This window comes from Camellia sinensis, chromosome 2, assembly GCF_055761805.1.
Source record: "Camellia sinensis isolate YWXY chromosome 2, ASM5576180v1, whole genome shotgun sequence".
Lineage (NCBI taxonomy): Eukaryota > Viridiplantae > Streptophyta > Magnoliopsida > Ericales > Theaceae > Camellia > Camellia sinensis.
In genome coordinates this window covers 213,714,750-213,739,538 of record NC_138962.1, presented here as the reverse complement: position 1 = coordinate 213,739,538, position 24,789 = coordinate 213,714,750, and the positions used below count along the sequence as shown (strand labels likewise).

Below are 24,789 nucleotides of genomic sequence, written 5' to 3'. Positions count from 1 at the left end.
GAGACAAAGGCGATGGCTCGAACTAATTAAAGACAATAGCTTGCAAATTCTATACCATCCGGGAAAAGCAAATATAGTGGCAAACACTTTGAGCCAGAAATCAGTTAGAACCTTGTCGTGTTTGCTTACTGATCAGAAAGAGTTAATAGCCGACTTGGAGAAGAATGAAATTGAGATAGTCCTACATGAACAAGGCGGGATTCTACCCACTATCTCTACCCAGCCTACTATCATAGAAGAAATTAGAGAGAAACAACATAAAAATGAGTTTTTGAAGAAAATTATTGATAAGATTGACTCAAAACCAAGGCCGGGATTTGTGTCTGAGAATAATGTGTTGAAATTTTAGAATACATTTTGTGTACCAGATTGTTCTAACTTGAGGAAACGTGTTATGACCGAAACACACAATTCTAAATTCACTACGCATCCAGGGAATACGGAGATGTACCATGATTTGAAACAGAATTTCTGGTGGCTTGGAATGAAGAAAAGTATTGCTGATTTTGTGGGTAGATGTTTGCATTGCCAACAAGTTAAAGTCGAGTATCAATGACCCGCTGGGTTGCTACAGCCACTTCTAATACCATAATGGAAATTGGAGCATAATACCATGAATTTCATTGTTAGACTGCCTCGCTCTTCCCGAGGCATGGACTCTATTTGGGTCATTGTTGATCGTTTAACTAAATCTTCTCACTTTTTAGCTATCAAATTTTTGTATAATGCTGATAAGCTGGCTAACTTGTATGTCAATGAGATTGTGAAATTACATGGAGTTCCAGTGTCCATAGTATCAGACAGAGATTCTAAGTTCACTTCAAGATTTTGGCAGAGTCTACAGCAAACTTTGGGAACTGAGTTGAGACTGAGCAGTGTTTATCATCCGCAAACAGACGGCCAATCTGAACGAACCATTCAAACATTGGAGGACATGTTACGGATGTGTGTGTTAGCCTTTCAAGGTAATTGGGAGACCTTCTTACCATTGGCCGAATTTGTGTATAATAATATCTACCATTTGAGTATCGGTATGGCCCCTTATGAAGCTTTGTACAGTAGGAAATGCCATTCTTCGATCTGTTGGGCTGAAATAGGTGACAGGCCTTTGTTGGGACTGGAACTTGTGCAAGAAACAACAAAAAATGTGAAATTGATTCAACAAAGATTGAAAACTGCACAAAGTCGTCAAAAGAGTTATGCGGATGTCCGAAGAAGAGATAAGGAATATAAAGTCGGGGATCACGTACTTATCAAAGTAACTCCGATGAAAGACCAAACGCAGTTTGGAGTGAAAGGCAAATTGGCACTGAGATATGTTGGACCATACGAAATCCTTGAGAAGATCAACCCAGTTATGTATCGGATAGCCTTACCGCCGGTCATGGGACATATGCATTATGTTTTTCACGTCTCCATGCTTCAGGACTATCTACGAGATCCATTACATGTCATTGAACCAACACATGTGCTTTTGAAAGATGACTACACCTATGAAGAGAGGTCAATTTAGATTGTGAACCGCCAGATCAAAAGATTGAGAAACAAATATATACCGTTGGTAAAAGTTGATTGGCAAAACCACGGAGGGACCTATGCAACTTGGGAAACGGTGGAAGATATGACGAGGAGATATCTTGAATTGTTTCCTTTGGATCCAGTATTCTTCCAAAATAAAGGTAATTCGAGTTTGGAGGACCAAACTCATTAAGGGGGGAAGACTGTAACAACCCCGACCTGTGATTAGCTGATTAAATTATGCCTAATTAGTAATTAAGATGAAATCCTGAGTTAATTATATGTGCATTGCATTATTTGTGTTTATATCTGTCTGCGGTAGGAATATTTATTTCTGTTTCTAATTTGTTCTGTGAATTGAAGGCCTTATCAGCATCCGATCCCGAAATCGACTTGGTATATGTGTTAGTTGGAATTTTTAGAACATTGTGGTAGGTTCAATTGACAATCGATTCGGAGCGAAATAATTAGAATAATTAATGCTCAATTAAGCTAATTAATGAATTCCTTAATCCAAGCCTATATAAGGCCAAAATAGCCTCTATAAGTCATTTTTGATCATGTTTGTACTCACCAAACGTAGGAGAGAGAGAGAGGGAGAGAGAGAGAGAGAAGAGGAGTTGGAGCTCAAATTAAGAGGATTGCTAGGGAACTTAGAGATTTTGGTTTAGAACTTCCAACGGTTGATTATCTAGAGCATCATTGACAAGCTTAGGTAGGAATTCAACCTTTAGATTGTACAATTATGATGTGTAGGACATGAACTCTAGAGGATTAAGTTGGATGATACAAGAATTGAGTTAGAAATGAAGAGAATTGAACCATATATGCATGCTCATTCCATCACAATTTGAGGTTGTTTTCAAAGAATTTCTCTCTTGCATGTCCTTATTTTGATCTTCTCCTACGAATTCCTCATGTCCATGAGTTGAACATCTTATTTGATCTTGTTTTAAAGGCCTTGAAGTCAAGAATTACTTGCATGTTAAGTTCATGTGATGTTTTAACATTCCAATTTTGGACTTGGGAGTGCAATCTGGAAATTCCAGATTTCGACCTCTCCGCTCGAGCAACAAATCCTGCACTCGAGCAACCACCTTTATTTTTGTACTTCTGTTCGAGCGACCAAAAGTTGGCTTGAGCGTAAAATGCATGCTCCCAGAAGTTCACATGTTTTGCAGACTGCTCGAGCAATAAGAGTTACGCTCGAGCGAGGGCCTAAGTCTCACGCTCGAGCGTCCATCCAGCGTGAAAATCACACAATCAATACTTTTACAGACCGCTCAAGCGAAAGAAGGTGCGCTCGAGCAACCACTCACATGTTGCATGTCCGCTCGAGCGAAGGAAGTTGCGCTCGAGAGGGACCCCTGTTTTCAGCAAGTTTTTTTAAATGTGTTCAAGCGCATTTTAGCATCCTCATTGCATCCTAGGCATTCCTAGGCCAAGATTAAGACAAAATAATGATAACAAACATTAGAAACACACCAAGATAAGAAAGAACTAAGGTAATGATTCTGGGTGTGTAATTCAATACATATCCGTTCTATGTTTGTGTAGGTCACGCGCCATAGACGGTCTAGTTTATCTGCTTAATCTATTCTGCAAGTGAAGTATAGCGATCCCGGGTTTACCCTTGTTGTACAGTGATCCGGACATGTGTCTGTGGATGTTGATAGTTGATTATTATCTTGTTTACATCCTTTTACTTCGTATTTGAGTTATAGGATGTGTTGGGCAGGTTCGTTACAGGTTGGTTGAGTTTAGAAACCAAAACTAGTTGCCCAGATTTTGACCTGTCCGCTCGAGCGGGGGTTTTGGCGCTCGAGCAGGAATTGCACCCATCCAGTATTTTCCCGTGCAGTGTTGGACGCTCGAGTGTGGGGTTGGCCGCTCGAGCGAGGTTGTGTGAGTGCCGCTCGAGCGGGGAGTTGGAAGCTCGAGCGAAGACCTGGTTCTGTAAAAGTTCTGGGAGTGTGTATCCGCCGCTCGAGCGGGATTGTTGACGCTCGAGTGGGAGTCTGTGAGTGACGCTCGAGCGGGGTGTTTGACGCTCGAGCGGGTCGACTGGGTTTAAGTTCCGTGTTTTGACTTTTCAAATCACTTTTTCACCTTCTCTTCTCTCTCTTACTTTTCCAAAAACACCATTGTTGAGCCTCTCACTCTAGAACTCTACCTTCTCTCTAGGTTTTGATCTAGTAGGAGTGATTTGCTCACCTTTGGCCTTTACAAAAAAGTTGTTGATCGTCGAGGGCTACATTTTAATCTGAAAATTTCGAGATTTGGAGCACGTTGGGTTTTGTCTTCTTCTCCCTTGGAGCTCCGAATTTGAGGTAGGGATATCCTACTCCTCTCTATGGATCTTGTCTCTAAATTTTGGTATTTTGAGATGTTGGGTTGGTTTGGTAGTTTTGTGGAAGTTTGGGGGCTTTTGTGTAATTTTTACAAAAGTTGGGTTTTTATTTACAATAAACCTAGATGCATGTTTGGCATGGAGAAATGGAATAAATGTTAAATCATTGATGAAAAGGGACCTAAGGGTTGTAATGTTAATTATGGAAAATGACCTAATTACATTGGTTGATTAATTGGGATAATTAATTGCGAGAAATGAGGAAATGAAATGGAATTGTCGAGATTGGGAATGTATGGGGTTAAAGGGTGTAGTTGAATTGTTTATCACACACCGAAATGAAATGTTGATTCAATATCCATTTGTGCATTTATTTTCTGTTTAGAAATAATTGCTTTGGACTATCGGTGGAGGATAGTCGTGATTGTTGTAGACAATGCATGATGATTAGGCAAACGGAAACTAATCAATGGAATATGTCATGGAATGTGACGGTTGATAGAATACATTAATTATATGTATTGAGTGATTGTATATAGAACCAATGTGTTTGTATACGTTATGTGTAGAGGAGGAGATGGGGGATGTACTCCGCGGTTTAGGGGAAGATAGGGGATGTACCTCTAAACCGGATAGTGTAGGGAGAAGATAGGGGATGAACTCCGTAGATACAGCTCATATGCTTGTCTAGAGAAGTGAAGATAGAGCTCATATGCTTATCTTTGTGAAGTGTGGATACAGCTTATATGCTTATCTGTGAACATGGGATATAGTTTTTTTTTATACATATCTGTTGAAATAATGATAGAGCTAACATGCTTATCTGTTGAAAAAGGGAAAATGAAAGGTAACTTGGACTCATAAGTCGTATGACATAAATATGTGATTTATGTGAATGTATCAGTGTTGCCCATCTATCAATTGCTAATCTTTTAGTCATTGTTCATGGTTGGTTTAGTGTATTTCTATTGGGCTGTGGCTCACCCTATATGGGAATATCATTTTCAGGTACAGGTAGCATGCCACCTCCAAGGACATAGCTTGGGAGGCTAGAGGCGGACATACTTTTGTCGTTTTATTTTTGATGTACTACATGTAAATTCAAGCCAAGGGCTTAATGTGTAAATGAGTTAGCACTCTTTTGTTGTAACCAAGTGTTAACTTGGAAAGCTGTAAGCCCATAGGGCATTTGCTTTTGTTGTTAACATGTAGTACTTTTGTAATGAAACTCTGATGAATAGAAGATTGTGGTTATTTCTTATGTCAATGAATATCTTTATTGGTGGGTTTAATGTTGTTATTTTGAGGGCGTTACATGGAGCCATCTGTGAGTAATAACTTAGTAAAGTTATGTTTAACTTTAATTATTTTCTGAATGATATGAATTAAGATCTGTTTTATGCAATGGTATATTATGTAAAATGAATGATTGTCCAAGTTTCTGAAATATATTCGTGGCATCCTTAGCATAAGGCCCTTACTCGGGGGTAATAATATCGTGGTTTATGAGCACAAGGCCCTTGCCTGGGGGTAATAATACCGTGGTCTCATGGCCCTTGCCCTGGGGTAATAATACCGTGGTTTCAAGGCCCTTGGCCAGAGGTAATAATACCATGGTTCAAGCATGTTACAAGTTTCCGGTACCGGAGCTTCCTTTATAGAACTAACAAGTATGACCTTTAATGCTCTGTATATGATCTGTTAGCGCTAATGGGTGTATCACGTATGACCTTATGCAAAATACGAATATATAATTATGAACATGTATATGAATCTATTTCTGATCTGAAATCTAAATATGCATAAGAATCTGTTCCTGATATAACTTTTGATTTCTGTCTTTGTGATGGACATCATTCATTTAAACCATTTACTCTGTTATTATTCACTGAGCTCCAGCTCACTGTAATTATTTATGTATGTAAGTGACCAGGCGCGTGAGGCCCAGAATTGAATGCCTAAGTTCTGTTTTGTCAAGCCATCCATTGTGCATCCCGAGGAGGTTCTCGTGTATAGAAGTCAAGTTTTGTGGACCATGTCAAGAGTTATTTTGTGTATCATGTTAAGAACATTTATGTTTTTTCTTGTTTGTTTATCTGTATTTTGGGGCTAAGCCCCTTCTGATGATGTTTGCACGGTATTGCAAGACTTATGCGGACATGACATCTTATGTATATATATTATTAGGTTTAAAATTTCTATCTCATGGATGTTTGCACAGCTATATGGACTATGTATATTTTGTATATTTACTTCCGCAGCCCCTAATTATATGTCATTCTGTTAAGAGGCCTTTGGTAATCCAATGATTACTGGCCGGTTACGATGCTAAACCTATAGAGGCAAGTTTGGGTCGTGACCATCACCACCATCGTTGTCACTACTTCATCTACTCTATAGCCATCACCACTACCACCTCTACATCATTACTACCACCAGAATCACCACACCACTACTACTGCTACCACTATCACCATTACCGTCACACCATTACCACTATCACCACCCCAACACCTCTACCTCCACCTTCACCTCCACCTCTACCTCCACCCTATTGTCACCATTACCAACACTACTAATGAAACAATTAATATAATTGTTTCAAAAATACAACCAAACAAAGGAAAACATTTTTTATAAAAAAAAATATTTTCAGAAAAACTTTTTTTCAAAAAATGTTTTTAAGGATAAACTTTAATCCAAATCACCTAATATTCAACTCCCCTTAAGTCGACTCGATTGGACTCATATGTGATCAATTTTCGTGTTAACACCTTTTTATTATTTGAAGGGAAATTCTATTATACATACTCTTTATCATAGATTAAGCACCATTACTATATATCATTTTCTTCTACTTTATATTAATTATGATTTACAAGATCTTTAATTATGTATTATATATTGTTTAGTTATAATTTTTTTTTAATTATGATTGAATTGTATGAAATATTGTTATTTTCTCCCTTAGTTAATAGGACCCTTTGGCCATGTTTATTTACTGGTATGGGAGGGAGATTGGAGTGCTATAGTTGTGGGTTCTACACATAGCTTATTTGGTGATGATTTGAGAGGAGGGTAATAGTTTGGGGGGCTTAGTAATCCCTCTCAGTTAGAGGATTAGCTTGGCTAAATTTTCAATAAGATTAAATAAATAATGAACAGATTAAATCTATTTTATATAAAAAAAATTATTTTTTTTACCAAGTCTACCTATTTGTTTTAATATTGATTAAGGCCAAATTGTACAACATTGAGACCATTAATTAGGATCTCTTAACTTTACTTGCTTGTCAAACTATATACTTTATGTGTGTTTAATGTCAATCAGGTTGTACATAGTTGGAGCATAAAAATGGGCAAAAAAGGCAGATTTTGGAGGAAAAACAGATTCCTACACGCGCATTGACTTTCTCGCACGTGCATTGACTTTTTATGGGAAAACGTGCCCAATGTTTTCAACCTGTTTGAAAGATAGCAGAAGTATAAATAGGAAAGAAAAAGATTGGATTAGGGTTTTGAAATTGTTTTGACAAGGAAAGAGAAGCTACGGTTTCAAGAGAGGATTTGCTCCAAAAAGCTTGAAGGACACTTCTATGGGGTCATCTTCTTCCTCTTCCCACTCCTCCATGAGTGGCTAGTCTTCTTTTCTAAGGTTTTGATGAAACCCTAGCCATGTAATTAGGTTTTTCTTTTTGATTTTCAATTATGTAAAGGTTTGAACATTTGTATGGTGTTTTAGAAGTCTCATATATGTATTTCTATTATTTCTTCAAATATTCGGCTTTCTGTGATCGTTGAATGTTTTCCATACAGGAGTTTTATACTCTTTCACATTCAAGGTAGGAGACGGATCATACTACGAGGGACGAGTCGTGTCACTACCCTAGTTTAGAGTGAACGATTCGTACTACTTGAGATGGTTCGTGCTCGTACATTGAACGTGATGATTTACTTGTTAAATGTTTTGAACTTGTAGTTGCAAAGCATTATCCCGTTCGAACCATAACATAATTGATTTCAATTGAAAACCCTATTTACGTGACTAGTTGTGGGCTCTTTGCCCTAGGTTTTTCTCCAAATCAGTAAATCCAATTTTATTTATAATTGATAATTTAATTACTTAGTTTAATTTATTTGTTATTAAATTAGGTTATGAACAATCAATCTTTTCATCAAAATTAATTTAGGAATTTAACAATTAAATTAGTTTAATTTCACAATTGTCTCTGTGGATCGACACCTAGACTTGCCATTATTCTAAAACAATTTGGTGTAGTTTTGTTTTTAATTTTGGTGTGTGTAACGACCCATCAAAAAAAATAAAATATAATAATAATAATAATAATAATAATAATAATAATAAAAATATTTGTTTTGTTTTGTTTTCTTCTATTTTTATTATTTTATTTACTTATTTCAAAATAAATAAATACGTTTTAAATAAATAAATAAATAAATTTTAAAAATAAATACATAAATATACAATTATTTTTATTAACATAAATAATAATAATAATAAAAAAAAAACATATTTTTTAAAAATATAATAATTTATTTATTTATTTTTATTTTCTATATTCGTAAAAAAAACAAAAAAACAAAACAAAATTTTGCTCTCATCAACACCGAACCCACTTTCTCCCCGTCACTCCCTTAGATGTTGTCTCTCTCACTCTACCTCTCATCTATCTCTATCTATCTTTCTCTCTCTCCCAACCCCACAAATCCACCAATTAGTCACACTCTACCATCACTAACCCTTCAACTCTCAACTCTCCTTCCTTCTTCCTCACCGCCGGCATCACTATTTCCTCTCCGTCCGTCGAATCTCCGGCGACCACCATTTTTTTCGACGAATCATCATTCTTTCTCCATCTTTTTCCACTCTTTTAAGGTAACTTTTCCTTTTGTGTAGATTTGTGGGTATAGGAATAAATTTGTAGGGTTTTTGTTTTTGTTTGTTGTTGATCTATGGCTCATCCTTTAAAAAACAAAAAATTCCTGCGTATAAAGAAGATGACAGCCGCACGTGTGGCCCAATCCGACGCATGTGCGTTACCTTTGCACTCAAAAAAAAAAAAAAAAAAGAAAGAAAAAAAAATTTAGTTAATTTATTTTATTCTATAGTTTATTTTATTTTATAGTTTAGTTATTTTATAGTTTAATTAGTTTATTTTATTTTATAATTTAATTTATTTTATTCTATAGTTTAGTTTATTTTATAGTTTAGTTTAGTTATTTTATTTTATAGTTCAGTTTATTTTGTTTTATAGTTTAATTTATCTTGTTTTTCTGTCATTTTATTTTTTTTTACTTCATCCTTTACTTGATAGTTTAGGTTATTTAAATAGTTTAGTTCTGTTAGTTTAATTATTTAGTCATTAGTTATTTCAATAAAATTGTATTGTTGATTCAATAGTTAATTTCATTTAATGTCATTTTGATTTATTTCTTTCTTTCTTTTAGTTTATTTATATATATATATATATAATACAAAAAACAAAAATCTAATACCTTGTTTTTTTTTTCTAATTCATTGTATTTTCCATCTATTTAGTTGTTTAGATATATTCTATTATTTTAGGTTTTTTTTTGTTTAAAAAAAAAAACTGAGAATTGCATGTGGTATATTGGTGGGCAAACTTGTGCTTTCATTTTTTGCTTTATTCACATGATTAGTTCCACAGGTTTGTGTCTATTTGCTATTGATGTGTGCAGACATAAGTAGACAGCTATCCACCTGGGCCTCCAAAAAGGCCAGAGGTTCCACCGCCTCGGCGCCATCGCCGCCACCGTCACCACCGTCCTCACCACCACCATCAGGTGACTTGCCACGGCCAGAGTGAGCTTCACGCCCGCTTCACAAGCTCACACAGTTCAACATTTCATATTTTCAGCATGACCCCGCCACCTCTTGGGCAGTTGAACAGCTCCAACTCTAGCAACAGTTGGGCCTTTGCAATGTGATAGCGCTAACTTATCCGCGTCTGGTACGACTTTTCTACCAGAACCTATATGAGTCACTCATCGAGCCCGGGCTGGTGTCCACCATTGATGGCCATCTTGTCAGCATCACCGAATCCATGATTACTGATGCGTTAGGATTCTTCTCCAAGCTAGAATACCAGCCTTTCCCGGAAGTTGAGGACCAACAATCCATACGCCGTCTCATCCAACAGCACTTCTCGGGGGCCCACGGTGACGCCAGTTTCTCATGCTTGCGACGCAGCAAGCTGCTTGGCCGCTTGCTATTCATTGATTCTGTGGTCTATAAGAATGCCCTTCCATTTGGGCATAAAGCTGAGCACTGCTTGGAGTTTGTTCGAGTCTTACATGGTTATCAGCATGGCTATCAGATCTCGCTTGAGCATATCATCTGGATGCATGCACGGAAATTTCTACGAGAGGCAGTTCGGCCTTAACCTATACAGAACCTGACTTAGCCACTGCCATTTGCCAATTTGTTGACACTTGTCTTTGAGCTTAACGGCTTCCCCATTGATTCGAATGAGAAGATTGATAGAGCGTATCCAACTTTCAGCCAGCGGGAATGGCAACATAGCATATCTCGCATCCTGCAGCATGTTGGTGACCCGGTTGATGAGGCCCAGGACCCCGTCCACGACCACCCACCTCATCTTGTTCCCCCCGTACCTCCCCAAGGGGACCCATTCTACATGACTCGCAAGGAGTACTTACAGCTTCAGCACTCTATAGATCAGGTATACAGTACTCTTCGTGATCACCAAGCGATCTTCGACCAACTACACGCCCGCCAACTCGACATTCAACAATCAGTTGCATCACTGCGAACTGACTTTTATATCTATCGAGAGTCGAGCCAGCAGCGTTTTGATCAGCTCGGCTAGTGGATTCAGGATGAAGTCTTTGAGACGCGATCTTTGATGAACGCCTTGTTTGCCCAGCATTTTCCTCCACCACCACCGCCACCGGATTCTCTCTAGTATCGACCTTTATTCTGCTTTGTCTCTTTTCTTTTTATTTTTCTTTTTAGTTATTTCTTCTTTTCAAAAACAAAAAAACAAAAAAAAAAATATTTGTGAAGCGTGTATGTGTGTTACTATATGCCTACCTAGATGTGCACCTACAATCTCTGGTAATCTTCTCTCATTTCTCTTTACTTTTCCATGAGGACAATGTCATATTCAAGTTAGGGTATAAGGGTTGTATTTTCTTTTGTGCATTTCCATTTGGCACATAATTTATGTTTATACCTGTTTCACTTGATTGCATTACTTCACTTGATGTGACTTGTTGCTAATAAGGTGATGATATTTGCATATGTTAATTGGAGAGCATAGTAGACTTGTATGAAAAGGGTTTATTAAGTAGATACTTGCATGCGATGTTTGCACGAGGAGAGTTGTCTGTATTTGTTGTATTAGTACACTTGTCATGAGTATGTTTTAATTCACATGAACACACTATCATAGCGGTGATCTTTTTATTATAATCCCTGGTGTACATCATTGATAATAGCTAGAGTTGCAGAAAAGAATAAATGAGGAGCCAAGATTCTTTTAAAAAAAAAACCTTGACTTGTTTGGGTTCATAGCCTTTTTAACTCGAGTTATTAAGCCCGTAGGGGTGTCTCTACACCTAGTACCCTAAAACCGTCTGGTTTGGAAGGCATTGGCCCAATGCTTGCTACATGGGTTAATTAGAAAGCTTAAGGGACTTAGACATTGCACAGTTAAAGAAAAATAAGGAGAATGACTTGTTCAAATTCGTAATCTTTTCAACTCGAGTTATTAAGCCCGTAGGGGTGTCTCTACACCTAGTGTCCTAAAATCATCTGGTTGGGGAGTCATTGGCCCAATACTTGCTACATGGGTTGATTACAAAGCTTAATGGATCAGAACATTGCACAGTCATTTTTTTTTATTTTTTTTTTAAAAAAAAAATTGAGAATCTTGGCTGCAACAGGTTAGTTTTTCTGTATATGTTTGGTGTTATTATGAGTTACATTGGGCTATTATAGTGGACAGTTAACTAATATGGAGATTGCACTTTACACCGAGGGTACTGATGATTTGTCTACTAGCATGCACGAGTACAGGGGACTTTGCTTTTGTATTAACTAAATTGTGGTTTTGACTCAATAGGTTCCTTCATGCTTGTTCACTGTGCCTTTAATCACTCATTATGTCTCAATATCACACTGTAGTGGCACATAAGTTGATTGTTTGGTGGAGTAGTGTAGTCAATTGTTGTTGAGTATATATGAATATGTCAATGTTTGTAGGTATCATTTCTAAAAACCCTCACGACACTTTACTCGTCCACTTGAGGTAACTTTGTGGTTTAAAGGCTTATTGCATATGCTAAATGCAACCGTTTTCCTACGAAAGAGAAAATAGCTAGATTTTGTTTATTTTTATTTTATTTTTATTACTTGCTTGACGACTAGCAAGTTGTAAGTTGGGGGATGTGATTAAGGCCAAATTGTACAACATTAAAGCCGTTAATTAGGATCTCTTAACTTTACTTGCTTGTCAAACTGTACACTTTATGTGTGTTTAATGTTAATCAGGTTGTACATAGTCGGAGCATAAAAATGAACAAAAAGACAGATTTTGGAGGAAAAACATATTCTCGCATGGGCGTTGACCTTGTCTGCACGTGCGTTGACTTTTTTTGGGAAAACGTGCCCAATGTTTTCAACCTGTTTGAAAGATAACAGAAGTATAAATAGGAAAGAAAAAGGCTAGATTAGGATTCTGAAATTGTTTTGGCAAGGAAAGAGAGGCTACGGTTTCAAGAAAGGATTTGCTCCAAAAAGCTTGAAGGACACTTTCATGGGGTCATCTACTTCCTCTTCCCACTCCTCCATGAGTGGCTAGTCTTCTTTTCTAAGATTTTGATGAAACCCTAGCCATGTAATTAGGTTTTTCTTTTTGATTTTCAATTATGTAAAGGTTTGAACATTTGTATGGTGTTTTAGAAGTCTCATATATATATTTTCCATTATTTCTTCAAATATTCGGTTTTCTGTGATCATTGAATGTTTTCTATACAAGAGTTTTCTATTCTTTCACATTCAAGGTATGAGACGAACCATACTACGAGAGACGAGTCGTCTCGCTACCCTAGTTTAGAATGAACGATTCGTACTACTTGAGATGGTTCGTGCTCGTACATTGAACGTAATGATTTACTTGTTAAATGTTTTGAACTTTTAGTTGCAAAGCATTATCCCGTTTGAACCATAACATAATTTATTTCAATTGGAAACCCTATTTACGTGACTAGTGGTGGACTCTTTGTCCTAGGTTTTTCTCCAAATCAGTAAATCCAATTTTATTTATAATTGATAATTTGATTACTTAGTTTAATTTCTTTGTTATTAAATTAGGTTATAAACAATCAATCTTTTCATCAAAATTAATTTAGGAATTTAACAATTAAATTAGTTTAATTTCACAATTGTCCATGTGGATCGATACCTGGACTTGCCATTATTCTAAAAGAATTTGGTATAATTTTGTGTTTAATTTTGGTGTGTGTAACGACCCATCAAATATTTATTTTAATCTTTTTAATATAAAACTAATTTTTTATTTATTTTATATAAAAATAATTTGACAATCTCATTATTAATCATCTCCTCCACTATTTATCTATCGTCTTATTAATAATCTCGTCCAACTAAGGCCTCATTTGGGATCATGCTTTTTTTAGTAATTTTTTAATTTTTTAACTAAAATATGATGTAAAAAAATTAATATGTTTAAGATAAATTTTTTATTTTTTATAAAAAGATATACAAAAAATAAAATCAAAAAGAAAATCATTAATTTTTTAATATAAATTATTGACTTTTATAATTTTTTAATAACTTTTTAACTAAAAACGTAACTCGCCAAACGAGTCCTTCATCGGACGTCTACTCTTTCCCTTGTTTGAATAATGCAATAGGTGCATTTGCACGTAAACTAAACAACAATGATTTAGACCACTAAAAAATACATTATTAATAGTACTAATATATTAAAAATGACAAAAAAAATAATAAAAAAATAATAACAAAGCATAGAAAGTAGACGGCCCACTGCCACATCGTTAATGCTCCCTTTATAATCTCTTTTTAATACTCTCAAGCATTTTTCGAAACTAAATTAACTATCTTTGTCTTGGATCACGCAAACCACCGTCACAGTCACGGATTTCTTACCCCGCCAATCTCTCTCTCTCTCTCTCTCTCTGGCAAATACATGTACATATGAGTATGTATTGCCAGTTGTAGCGAGAGATTCAGAGAGAGAGAGAGAGAGTTCAGATGGCGATTTCTTCGTCAATTCAACTGTTTCACAGCTTGAGGCCTCACAATGCTCTGTCTTCTGCAACAATGGCGTCCTCGCCTTCATCGATGGTGGCGACACTCTCTCTCTTTGCTTCGCGAAAGGTCAATTATGGTCACTACTGTTCATGTCGATTCAGGAGGGGTGTTTTCGTGAATTCGAACGAGAGAACTCAAGACCATTCTCTTGTCGGTGATTCTACGGAGATTGTCGATGGCCAGCAGGTTCAATTTCCTTCGTTTGAATTGCATTTCTTTCCCAATCCTTCTTGTAGTTTCAATTTCAATTTCAATTCATGGCATTTCTTTGGCGATTAATTGTGATACCTGTTCTTTCTTTTTTTTCTTTTTCTTTTTCTGTTTAGTACTTCTATTCTCACAATATAGTTAACACTAATTGGGTTATGTACTACATTAGATAGGAAAATTCTAAACATACATAAAATTCATACAAAACAAACAAACTTGACAAGAATGATGTGGCAATATCATTATGGTAAATAAATCTATCTTGAATGGTGTTTGGTTTTGAAGTGAAAAGTTGACAATGAGTTATATCATTATATATGAAAATTATGTATGAGTTTTTTTGTTTGTATAGTATTACTAAATTAGATATAGGCTTGTGTATGTGCAATATAGTTTTAAAGTAGTGTTTGGTTAACTGAAATGAAATAGAACGTAATTATCATCATAATATCCATTTTCATGTTTGGTTGTCTAAAAGAATAATAATAGAAATACGTTGCAAATGAAATCATTAAGGTTGTATTGGATTTTGGGTAGGTATTTGGACAGGGAAATTAAAAAGTGTGGGTGAAATGTAATTATATTTTATTCACATTTTACCTATCTTTTTCCGTTCATTTTTCAAATCTCTATCCAAATCCACAATCCAACAGGAATGACCATTCTGGGAACCTAAGGAATGATCATTACATTCATCTCATTTAGAGCTCTTGTTACAAAGCCTTGCAAAGGAATAGGCGTGATCAAGTGCTTAAACAAATAAAATTTGAAATGATGGGGTATAAATTAGTAAAAATGGGCAATTTGATTGTTTTGTTTGAGGTCCTAAACTTTGGTGCAAGCCAGAAATCTGAACGTGTTGCTGGTAGTTTGCGGGTGATTGCAAGTATCTCACATTTACTCCATAGGGGTGAGGAAGGTGGTTCCAAAGGGCATGGGTTTGCTTGTCATAAAAAAATGTTGGTTATTAATGTGAGGACAAATGTTTAGTTACCCTTGTTGATGGAAAATCTCTCGAGTAATGTCCATTAATTTTGTGTGCGCTATTTCATTGAAATGCAACTATAATGTTATGAAATAAAGGATCTAGTTTCAATGGTTTCATATTGGTGGCAACACAAATGAATCAAGGTTAATTTTGGAAATAAATTTATGGAATGGTACTTTTCTGTTGGAAGCATAGGAAATGCGTCAATGGTAATGGGAAATAATTTTGTGAAGTTATAGAAGAATGCATTGGATCCCCAACTTGCCATGCCACAATGCTTTACAATTGCAGCTTTTTCTGATAATATTTGATCAATGTGTGGTTTTATCCTTGGGTCTTTTATAATACTTGTGTTCAAATCACATCTGCAATGTGTCACTAGTTAGGATGATCTAAATGAAAACCTGAACCTTTTTGCTATTTTGTATAGGCTGCAGACAAGCCCCCAAAGCTGCAGGAGCGAGATTTTTCTGGCACCTCTTATGTTCCTGTATATGTGATGCTACCAGTAAGTTGCTTAATTTTATTCTTTGTTCAAACCTTTTTTTCTTGGATTTTCTTTCATTTCAAGTTATCCTTCTTATTCCAGCTGGCCATGCAATTAGTCATTAGAATTTCCTTTCTGTAAATTTTATTCATCCACAGACATTGTTCTTGTTATAGTTGATTACATTATTCGGTAAAATTTGTTCCTCATGTCTTCTGTTTACTTGTGTTGGCGAAGTTGGGTGCCATCAATATGGATTGCCAGTTGCTTGATCAAGACAATCTGCTTAACCAGCTAAAGATCTTGAAGTCAGTTAATGTCGATGGTGTAATGGTTGACTGCTGGTGGGGAATAGTAGAGAGACATGCTCCACAACAATATAATTGGGGTGGCTACAAGAACCTCTTTCAGATTGTGCATGACCTTAAGCTTAAGTTGCAGGTGAGAAGCATGGCACCTGTGTTGCTATCTGTTCTGTAACATTTTTTGCTTCTGCTCTTTGGGTTATATATTGCTCTCGTTTTTTTCATTTTTTTTGTTTTGTTTGGTTTTGATTTTTTGTTTGTGCAATTGTAGATTGATAGATACACACAATAATAGTACCACTGCTAGCTTGTAATGATCGAAGAGAAAATAAATTTACTTCAGATCTCTCTCTCTCTCTCTCTCTCTCTCTCAATCTGGTGTCACCGTGTCAGCACTGAATCATCATAAAGAGGTCTTCACTCATACAATTGAAGTAAATTCATGCTAAGCATTGATGGAAACATCTTTTCATTATACTTATTTAGTCATCTGAGTTCAAAACTTCATTGGATTTCTAGAGAAAAAGAAAAAAAAAAACCAAAGGACTACGCAACTCATAGGATTTTGACTCCCATCATTAGTCAAATCCTCTGACTTTTCAAAATAATATGACAAGGATAAAACCTAATATGATTGTGTCTTTGAAAGGTATTGTTATTCATCCTGCTGATGTATGAGATGGTTTACTGGCATTTATGATCATCAAATCAAGCACAGGAACATATATTAAATCTTCAGCAAATGTATTACTATTATTCCTGACAATATGCTTCGCAGTACTGTAGCCCCTACTTTCTAGAGCCCCAGTCATTCATTAGGATGTCCATGCTGAATCTTTAGTTCACTATAGTTCCAGAAGTGCTTTGGGTCAGGGAGGAGAAGAAAATAAAAGCACAATGATGAGCCACCAGTTTCCTAATTTCCTTAATAGTTTACAAAATCTGGAACCCAATTTGAATTGGTTTTCTTGAGTTTTGCATTAATATGCAGGAAACACTGTGATAAGTGTGAGGCATTCTTCTATTGATGATTACAATAGCTTGTCTCCATTGGTAATATGGTTGATTTTGCTAAAATTTTGAGCTCAACGATTATATGATTGCTGCCTCCTTTTTTTTTTCCCTCATAAGTTTCTTGGATGATAGCCCATTACCTCATTTAAGTAAAAAAATGTCACAGGTAGTTATGTCATTTCATGAATGTGGAGGCAATGTTGGTGATGATGTTCATATTCCACTTCCCCAATGGGTGGCCGAAATTGGTCAAAGAAATCCTGACATATTTTTCACAGACAAAGAAGGAAGACATAACCCTGAATGTCTCACTTGGGGAATTGACAAGGAAAGGGTTTTAAGAGGTCGGACTGCTGTTGAGGTATTGCATTTTGTTGTTTTATTAAGGTGTGGTTTTTCTTCATGTGTAAGTGATGGATGTGTCCGCCAAATGTCCAAAGCCTGTTCAAGTTGTGTCAGGAAGTATCCAATTAGTGTATGTGTTTGTCATGGACACACCATTTTCTTAGACATATTCGTACTTCTTAGGTTGATGTCAGACATGGACCTTCATAGAAGTGAATGTCCTATTAGTATGCATGAAGTTTGAAAACATTTCTATAAAATTTGCAGCCTAGTCGCATCTTATGTTGTCTCTCAATGTCTATGTAACATAAATTGTGACCAATCTTCTGGCAACCTCTACTTGCTCTCTGCTGCCGTCTGCTGCAGATTCTTCCATCTCGCAATGGTCACAATGATATGCCCTTATATTCCAGCTAGCAGTTTCATTATTTTTTATTGAACTTCTCTTTGACCTTCAACATTTAATGTTAGGCTTGCTTCTCTTATGCATCATTTTAAACCATTATCTTCAATAATATCAGCTTTTGAAAAATTGATGTAGGTTTACTTTGACTACATGAGAAGCTTCCGGGTAGAATTTGACGAGTTCTTTGAGGATGGAATCATCTCTGAGATTGAAATTGGACTCGGTCCATGTGGGGAGTTACGCTATCCCTCTTATTATGCAAAACATGGTTGGAAATATCCTGGCATTGGTGAATTCCAGGTAACTTTTTAGTAATTGATGTCTAATATATATTTCTTTATGAGGGGATTTCATCTTTCGGGATGGGTGACAATCACTGTGACAAAATGAATTTGTTCTAGAAGGTGACAATACTACTATAATATGTTATCAAGTCCTTAATGTTTCTTCCTTTAGCAAATGTGAATTGTTTTGGTTACCCGCACCGATTTTTCTATGCATTTACAAAAAAAAAAAATCAATGGAATTTTTTTTCCCTGGCAGTGCTATGACCGGTATTTGTTAAATAGTCTGAAGAAGGCAGCAGAAGTGAGAGGACATTCATTTTGGGGAAGAGTACCAGATAATGCAGGCTCTTATAATTCCCGACCACATGAAACCAGGTTCTTTTGTGATGGTGGCGATTATGATAGCTATTATGGCAGATTTTTCCTTAATTGGTACTCTCAGGTTCTGGTTGATCATGGTGATCGTGTCCTCGCTCTGGCAAATTTGGCTTTTGAAGGCACTTGCATTGCTACAAAGGTGAGTTAACCCTGCCATATTTCTTTTCTTGAGGAAGATGAACTTACTTTGAGCAAAATGAAGGTTACAATGAATAATCTTTTAGAGTGCGAATTTTGGCTTCATTTTGAGCTTCAGTTGCCCCCTGTTTAAAGGGGTCCCACTTTTTCTGATTTCGAGAGATTGGAAATCTGTGATTTTAGTTTTTGATTTGTTTGAGCTTTTTGTTACCTTGTAGAGGACTTCTTGTCCTCCTTTTACCTCACTTTCTTTTAAGAAAATTTTTTTTGTTGCCCTTGCCGATAAAATAAAATAAATTAAGTTTAATGTGATCTGTTTTTGATTGTTGAGCAGCTATCAGGTATTCATTGGTGGTACAAGACAGCAAGTCACGCTGCTGAGTTGACTGCTGGGTTTTACAACCCATGTAATCGTGATGGCTACGCTCCAATCGCAACAATGTTAAAGAAGCATGAGACTGCTCTAAACTTCACATGTGTTGAGTTGCGCACAATGGACCAGAATGAGGACTTTCCAGAGGCACTGGCAGACCCTGAGGGATTAGTTTGGCAGGTACGCAATTAAGAAACTCATATTTGCTTCATTTTATCTGTATGCATAATTTTTTCCCCCTAGGAAAGAAGACCTTTCTTTTTGGAAATACATTGAGAGTCTGTGTAACAAAATGTTGCAATTGTGCTAAAATAGGCCATAAATAAGGTTGGTTTGACCTGAAATCAATCCCATTTCAATTTCTCTTTCCTTGGCCTGGCACTTAATATTTGGTTTTTCAAACTCAGAACGGAATCAAGCAGCTTGTAGTAGATCACACAAATTTACCAGTTCATTTTCCCAACTGTCGCTTTTGATATAGTTGAAATGCATAAAGTTTTGGGTTAGGCTTATATACAAACATATTAATTAAATGTAGCAATATCTGTCCGTGCCTGGATGACTGTAGATTAGCATTTAATAAAGCTTTAAAATGTTCACTTGCGAATGATGTATTTGCACTTCAGGTGCTTAATGCTGCATGGGATGTTAGCATACCAGTTGCAAGTGAGAATGCTCTTCCTTGCTATGATAGAGAAGGTTATAACAAGATATTAGAAAATGCAAAGCCCTTAAACGATCCAGATGGGCGGCATTTATCTGCTTTTACCTACTTGAGGCTTAGCCCAGTTCTCATGGAGAATCACAATTTTATGGAGTTTGAACGATTTGTCAAGAAAATGCACGGTAAGAACACATCTTTGTTCAGTCTGATATATGGATTATATTTGGTAGTGGAACCTCTTCTCTTTTTTGTTTTTCCTTTTCCCTTGTGGAAGAGGTGGGGGTAAAAAATGAATTAAGCCCTTTCAGATAATATTTTCAGAATCACAGATGTCCAACTTTTATATAGGGAGAATTTCAAATCAGTGGAAAAAATTAAAAATACTTGCAAAAACATGGAGGTACACCAGAGCACAAAACCACTTGCACTTCCATGTTTTTGCAATTATTTTCAGTTCTTTCACTGATTTGTAATTTCCCCCTTTTTTATAAACTTTTGAGATCATTGTTATTTGTTCTGTTTAAACCTAAGTTCTTTGTTTTTTTTTGTTTCTTTCTTAAAGTTTGTTTAAACATAAGTTTTGTTCAAGCCAACAAAGCCTTGTCCCAAATGTTTTGGTTGGTTACATGAATTTCTCTCTGCATCTGTCCTATCTAGGGTCATATTGCGGCTTAATAATGTAGTCTTGGACTCTAGAATCCTAAAACAATTATTTCAATAATGCCTTTTTTTAGCGGGATTGGTGGGGAGGTTGCTGGGCTATAACATTGTATAAAGTCAGTAGTCTTTGAATGGGCACGACCTCTCCATACTTTTCAGGGTTCACATATTCTGATCACTTTTCCATCAATTGTTTGCATAATTTCTCGTATTTCAGATGGAAGTGATTCTAACATATCTGAAAATGATTAGTCTTTCACTCACCATGAGCTGCACTAAGTTGTATATATCTCAGATAACTAGAATTAGACACATCTTTATGGCATGAGCTGTCTTATTTACAACTAGCAGTGTTTCAAACACAGTACGTTCACAATTTTACATCTAAATTTTTTGATGAATGGAGAACATGGGTTGAATTTGATAACTGTAAGCAGTTAACAATGTGGGTAATTTTGGAAAAAAACAAAAAAGTGTTACAAAACTTCAAAACTTTTGCACAGAGGATGTTGTTATTTTTCATTGTTGGAACACAATCTTTCATGTAGTGATCGGTACGATTGGAACATCAACATCTTTACGCCTGGTGACTAACCAAGAATTATGTTGGCCCTTGATATATAGGTGAAGCAATCTCGCATCTGCAATCTTTGTTCGAAGGAAAAGGGCAACAAGTTTCATCTGATGAAATCCCGGGCTCCAACTAAGAAAGAAAAAAACAATATCTATTTGTCTGTAAAGTTAAAATAGTAATATGTTGTTGTTTCTTATGTGTTGACAAGAATGTTTTGTTCACAAGTATGAATATATGGTCTAGATTATTTTTTTATGGAATGAATCTAGGCGATACATTAACTTTTTGTGAATATTTTTGTTTTTTCTTTTTTGTTGTACGCATGTCATTAGTACTTTTCTTATGATGTCCTTGGCTATGGGGAAATTCTCATTGCCAGAAATGAGTTGATAAGCATGACCTAGTTCAAAAAAAAAAAAAAAAAAAAGCATGGCCACCCTATCAATCTTATTTTTTTACCAAGGTTATATTGTATGATTACTAAGCATGGTAAGAATTTCAATAATTAAATGTCATTTTAGTAAATATTCTATTTAAACATAATAAATCTCAATGTAAGAATTTGTGGGGGGGAAAAAAGACCCTCAACTCAACAATTACAAGAACAAGGCCTTTACACCCAACCAATTAAGGTATCTCCACACAAGTAGTAAATATTGTTCTTATTGATAATATAAAGGTATTAAATTGATACTTGTAAGACTAGATCACCTTATGATTTTATCTCATTTTTCAAAAAAATAATTTTTTGGTACATTTTTTTTTTCTCTTTTTAACAAACTGAAATGGTTTGTGCAATGAAAAAGTTTTAGTATTTAAAATGGGCATTAAAATAAATGATAGGAAAACAACTCAACCACCACTTCAATTAATTAAAAATAAAATAAAATATTTGTATAACATTATGCATCCTATAATTTCTCCAATTGTTTGGAGAGGTTTTATTTACACAACACACTGCTTCTCAATTCACACCATTATTATTTTTATCTTTTATAATTTCTATTTTTCTCTAAAACAATTTAATATTCAGAATAAAACAACACATACCCTCATCCACTCTCTCTCCATTTTTAAGGAGGAAGGGAGAAAGAAGGGTTAGGGAAAATGTGGCGGAAGAGGATTATCAAAATTGGATATCTGATATATAGACAAATAGATTGGTTTCTGATATCCGATTAAATCAATCATTTGTCTATATGTTGAATTTACCAAATTAATCATCTATTAAAATATGATACATATTATTTATTTAAAAATCTATCAATTGACTATTATATATTTCTCTACTTCACAGCTGACAATGACTTTTTGTCACGACCCAAACCCGGCCCTATGGGTTTAGCACCGTAACCGGCCAGTAATCCGAGATTACCGAAGGCCTGCAGAACAGTAATACAGTAAAACAGAGTACAGGGCCTGGCGGAAGCCAAAACAGTAAATAAACAATGCCCAATGAGCTGCGACAGTCTATATGAAAAGATTTTTCATACATTTATACGTAAACAGTACAGAACGGTATGCACAATATTTACAATCATTCAGACTAGGGACTCAACCCTAGATAACAGTACGGTAAACATTAAGTCTATACAAAACAGTGAAACAGTACAAAAAAGGGAATTGTAAAACACCCCTAAGCCCTAACACGTTAGGCTCGGAACCTCGCAGTGAGGCACAAAGGCTGGCTTGACAAAACTGGAGTAACCCTGATGCCTCTAGCTTCAATCCGGTGCCTGTACACCTACATATATATATGAGCAGTGAGCTAAAGCCCAGTGAATAACATAAAGCGTAAAGGGGTTTAGAATGAATGTCCTTACAGTAATGAAAACAGTTCATTTCAATCAGTATTTCAGTTGCTCAGTACAATAAACAGTCATATGTGGTACATCCATTAGCATAACAGTAACAGTAGGTCTTAAAAGACCGAACAGTAATGATGGCCATCAGTCAGTAAACAGTAGTGGTTTCAACGAGGGAACCGACAGAGAATTCTGTCACAGTAACAGTAAGCAGTAGGTGCCAAGGATGCCACAATACAGTTCAGAATATAGGGCATACATTCATTCAGTTAACAGTAATCAGTTCATAAAACAGTACAGTTCAGTTGTTTAGAAAATAATCATTTGTGAACATATCTTTACACATTCGTTACTCACAGAGTTCGGGCTACAGTATGCTAGAGCGTGCCTCTCCAGTCGCCAACCCTACACAATTAACAGATTGAACACACTAAGCTACACAGCTGGGAAAGATAATAACTTAACCCCTAATGCCTCGGTGTGTTCTACATCTATATCCTCAACAAGATGTCTACAACTAGGCCTAAGAATGCCTAGAATGAGATGAGAATGCAAAGATGCACATTTAAAAGCATTTTCAGAAAAACAGAGTTCCGCTCGAGCGCAGGTTTCCCCGCTCGAGCGGTAATGCAACAAAGGTACACGCTTGAGCGTAAACTTTCCCGCTCGAGCATACTGTAAAAGTACTGGATGGGTGAAATCTCCGCTCGACGCCCGCTCGAGCGTGAGACATGACTCCGCTCGAGCGCCCAATCCTTCGCTCGAGCGGACTGCAAAACAATGCAGAGAGATGCTGGATGCTCGAATTCCACGCTCGAGCGCCACTTTCCCCGCTCGAACGTAAGTGCAAAATCTGGGAATTCCATATTGCACCTCCAAGCTCCAACTCACACTCAAATGCATCAAAACCAATCCTCTTGGGCCCATTTTCTGGAAAACATTTATAAACACATAGTATAACATGGTTCAAAGCTCAATTTTGAGAAATCAAAGCCTAAGGGTGTTTAATTCAAGCTCAATTTCAAATCATTTTCAAGAACAATCTTCAAACATGACATGCATGATCTTTAAATAACTTTCAAGCTTCAAAACATGCTCTAGTGAGCCAATTGATTCACAAACAAGATGAAAACATGGACCATTACAAAATTATGGACATGCATGTGACAATTTGCCCTGAATTCAACTCAAAATCCAACAATTCAAACATGCATGCATGAATTATATTCTATTTCAACATGTATGAACTAAAACAAGACTTAGCTCCTTAATTTGACATAAATCATGCAAGAACAAGCTCAATTCATAAGCAAGAGGGTAATTACTCTACCTTAGGTCTTGAATTAGAAGACTAGGAGCTCAATTTAGCAATCTACACTTCAATTCTCTTTAAATTCTAAGCAATATGGAGATGAACTCAACTCCTCAAGTCTCTCTCTCTATGGTCGGCTAAGGGTCTCACAAATAGGCTAAAGAAATGTTTGATTCAATGTATAAGGCTCAAGTGTGTGTGTGAGATAGTGGTCCACTAGGGGTAGTTCGGTAAATAAGGCCAACTCTGCAATTGATCAATATTTAATCTAATTTAATCATACCTAATCAGTTTTCAGATAATTATACCATAAAATCATATTAAATATGACGGTCATAATACACTAACTCATTTCCGGTTCGGCCGCCGATAAGGCCTTCAATTAATAGTTTAAACATAAAACACGAACAGATCAAACAAACAGTCCACAGATAAAATGCAATTCAAACAGATGTATTCACTCAATTCAGTTTCAATTTCGGTCAGTCAGTTCAGTACTTTAATCAGTTCAATTCTCAGTCAGTTATCAGTCATTATCAGTTCCGTTTAACAGTAATCGGTGATTATCGATAATCAATCAGTCATTAATCAGTAAACAGTATGAGGGTTGTT

General features: G+C 36.0%; 1 protein-coding gene across 2 annotated transcripts; it reads left to right on the top strand.

The window, feature by feature from the left end:
* Positions 1-13,992: 13,992 nt before the first annotated feature.
* On the top strand, positions 13,993-21,352 carry LOC114321941 (beta-amylase 2, chloroplastic). Of its 2 annotated transcripts, XM_028269176.2 has the most exons (9): positions 13,993-14,417; positions 15,860-15,937; positions 16,154-16,357; positions 17,402-17,596; positions 18,122-18,286; positions 18,530-18,790; positions 19,124-19,342; positions 19,789-20,008; positions 21,111-21,352. In XM_028269176.2, the coding sequence occupies exons 1-9, from the start codon at positions 14,172-14,174 to the stop codon at positions 21,191-21,193; spliced, it is 1,671 nt and encodes a 556-aa protein (XP_028124977.2). In that variant the 5' UTR covers positions 13,993-14,171; the 3' UTR covers positions 21,194-21,352. The 2 variants fall into 2 exon arrangements, with proteins under 2 accessions (XP_028124977.2, XP_082773044.1); XM_082916918.1 differs by lacking the exon at positions 17,402-17,596 and having other exon boundaries at positions 14,002-14,417.
* Positions 21,353-24,789: the final 3,437 nt, after the last annotated feature.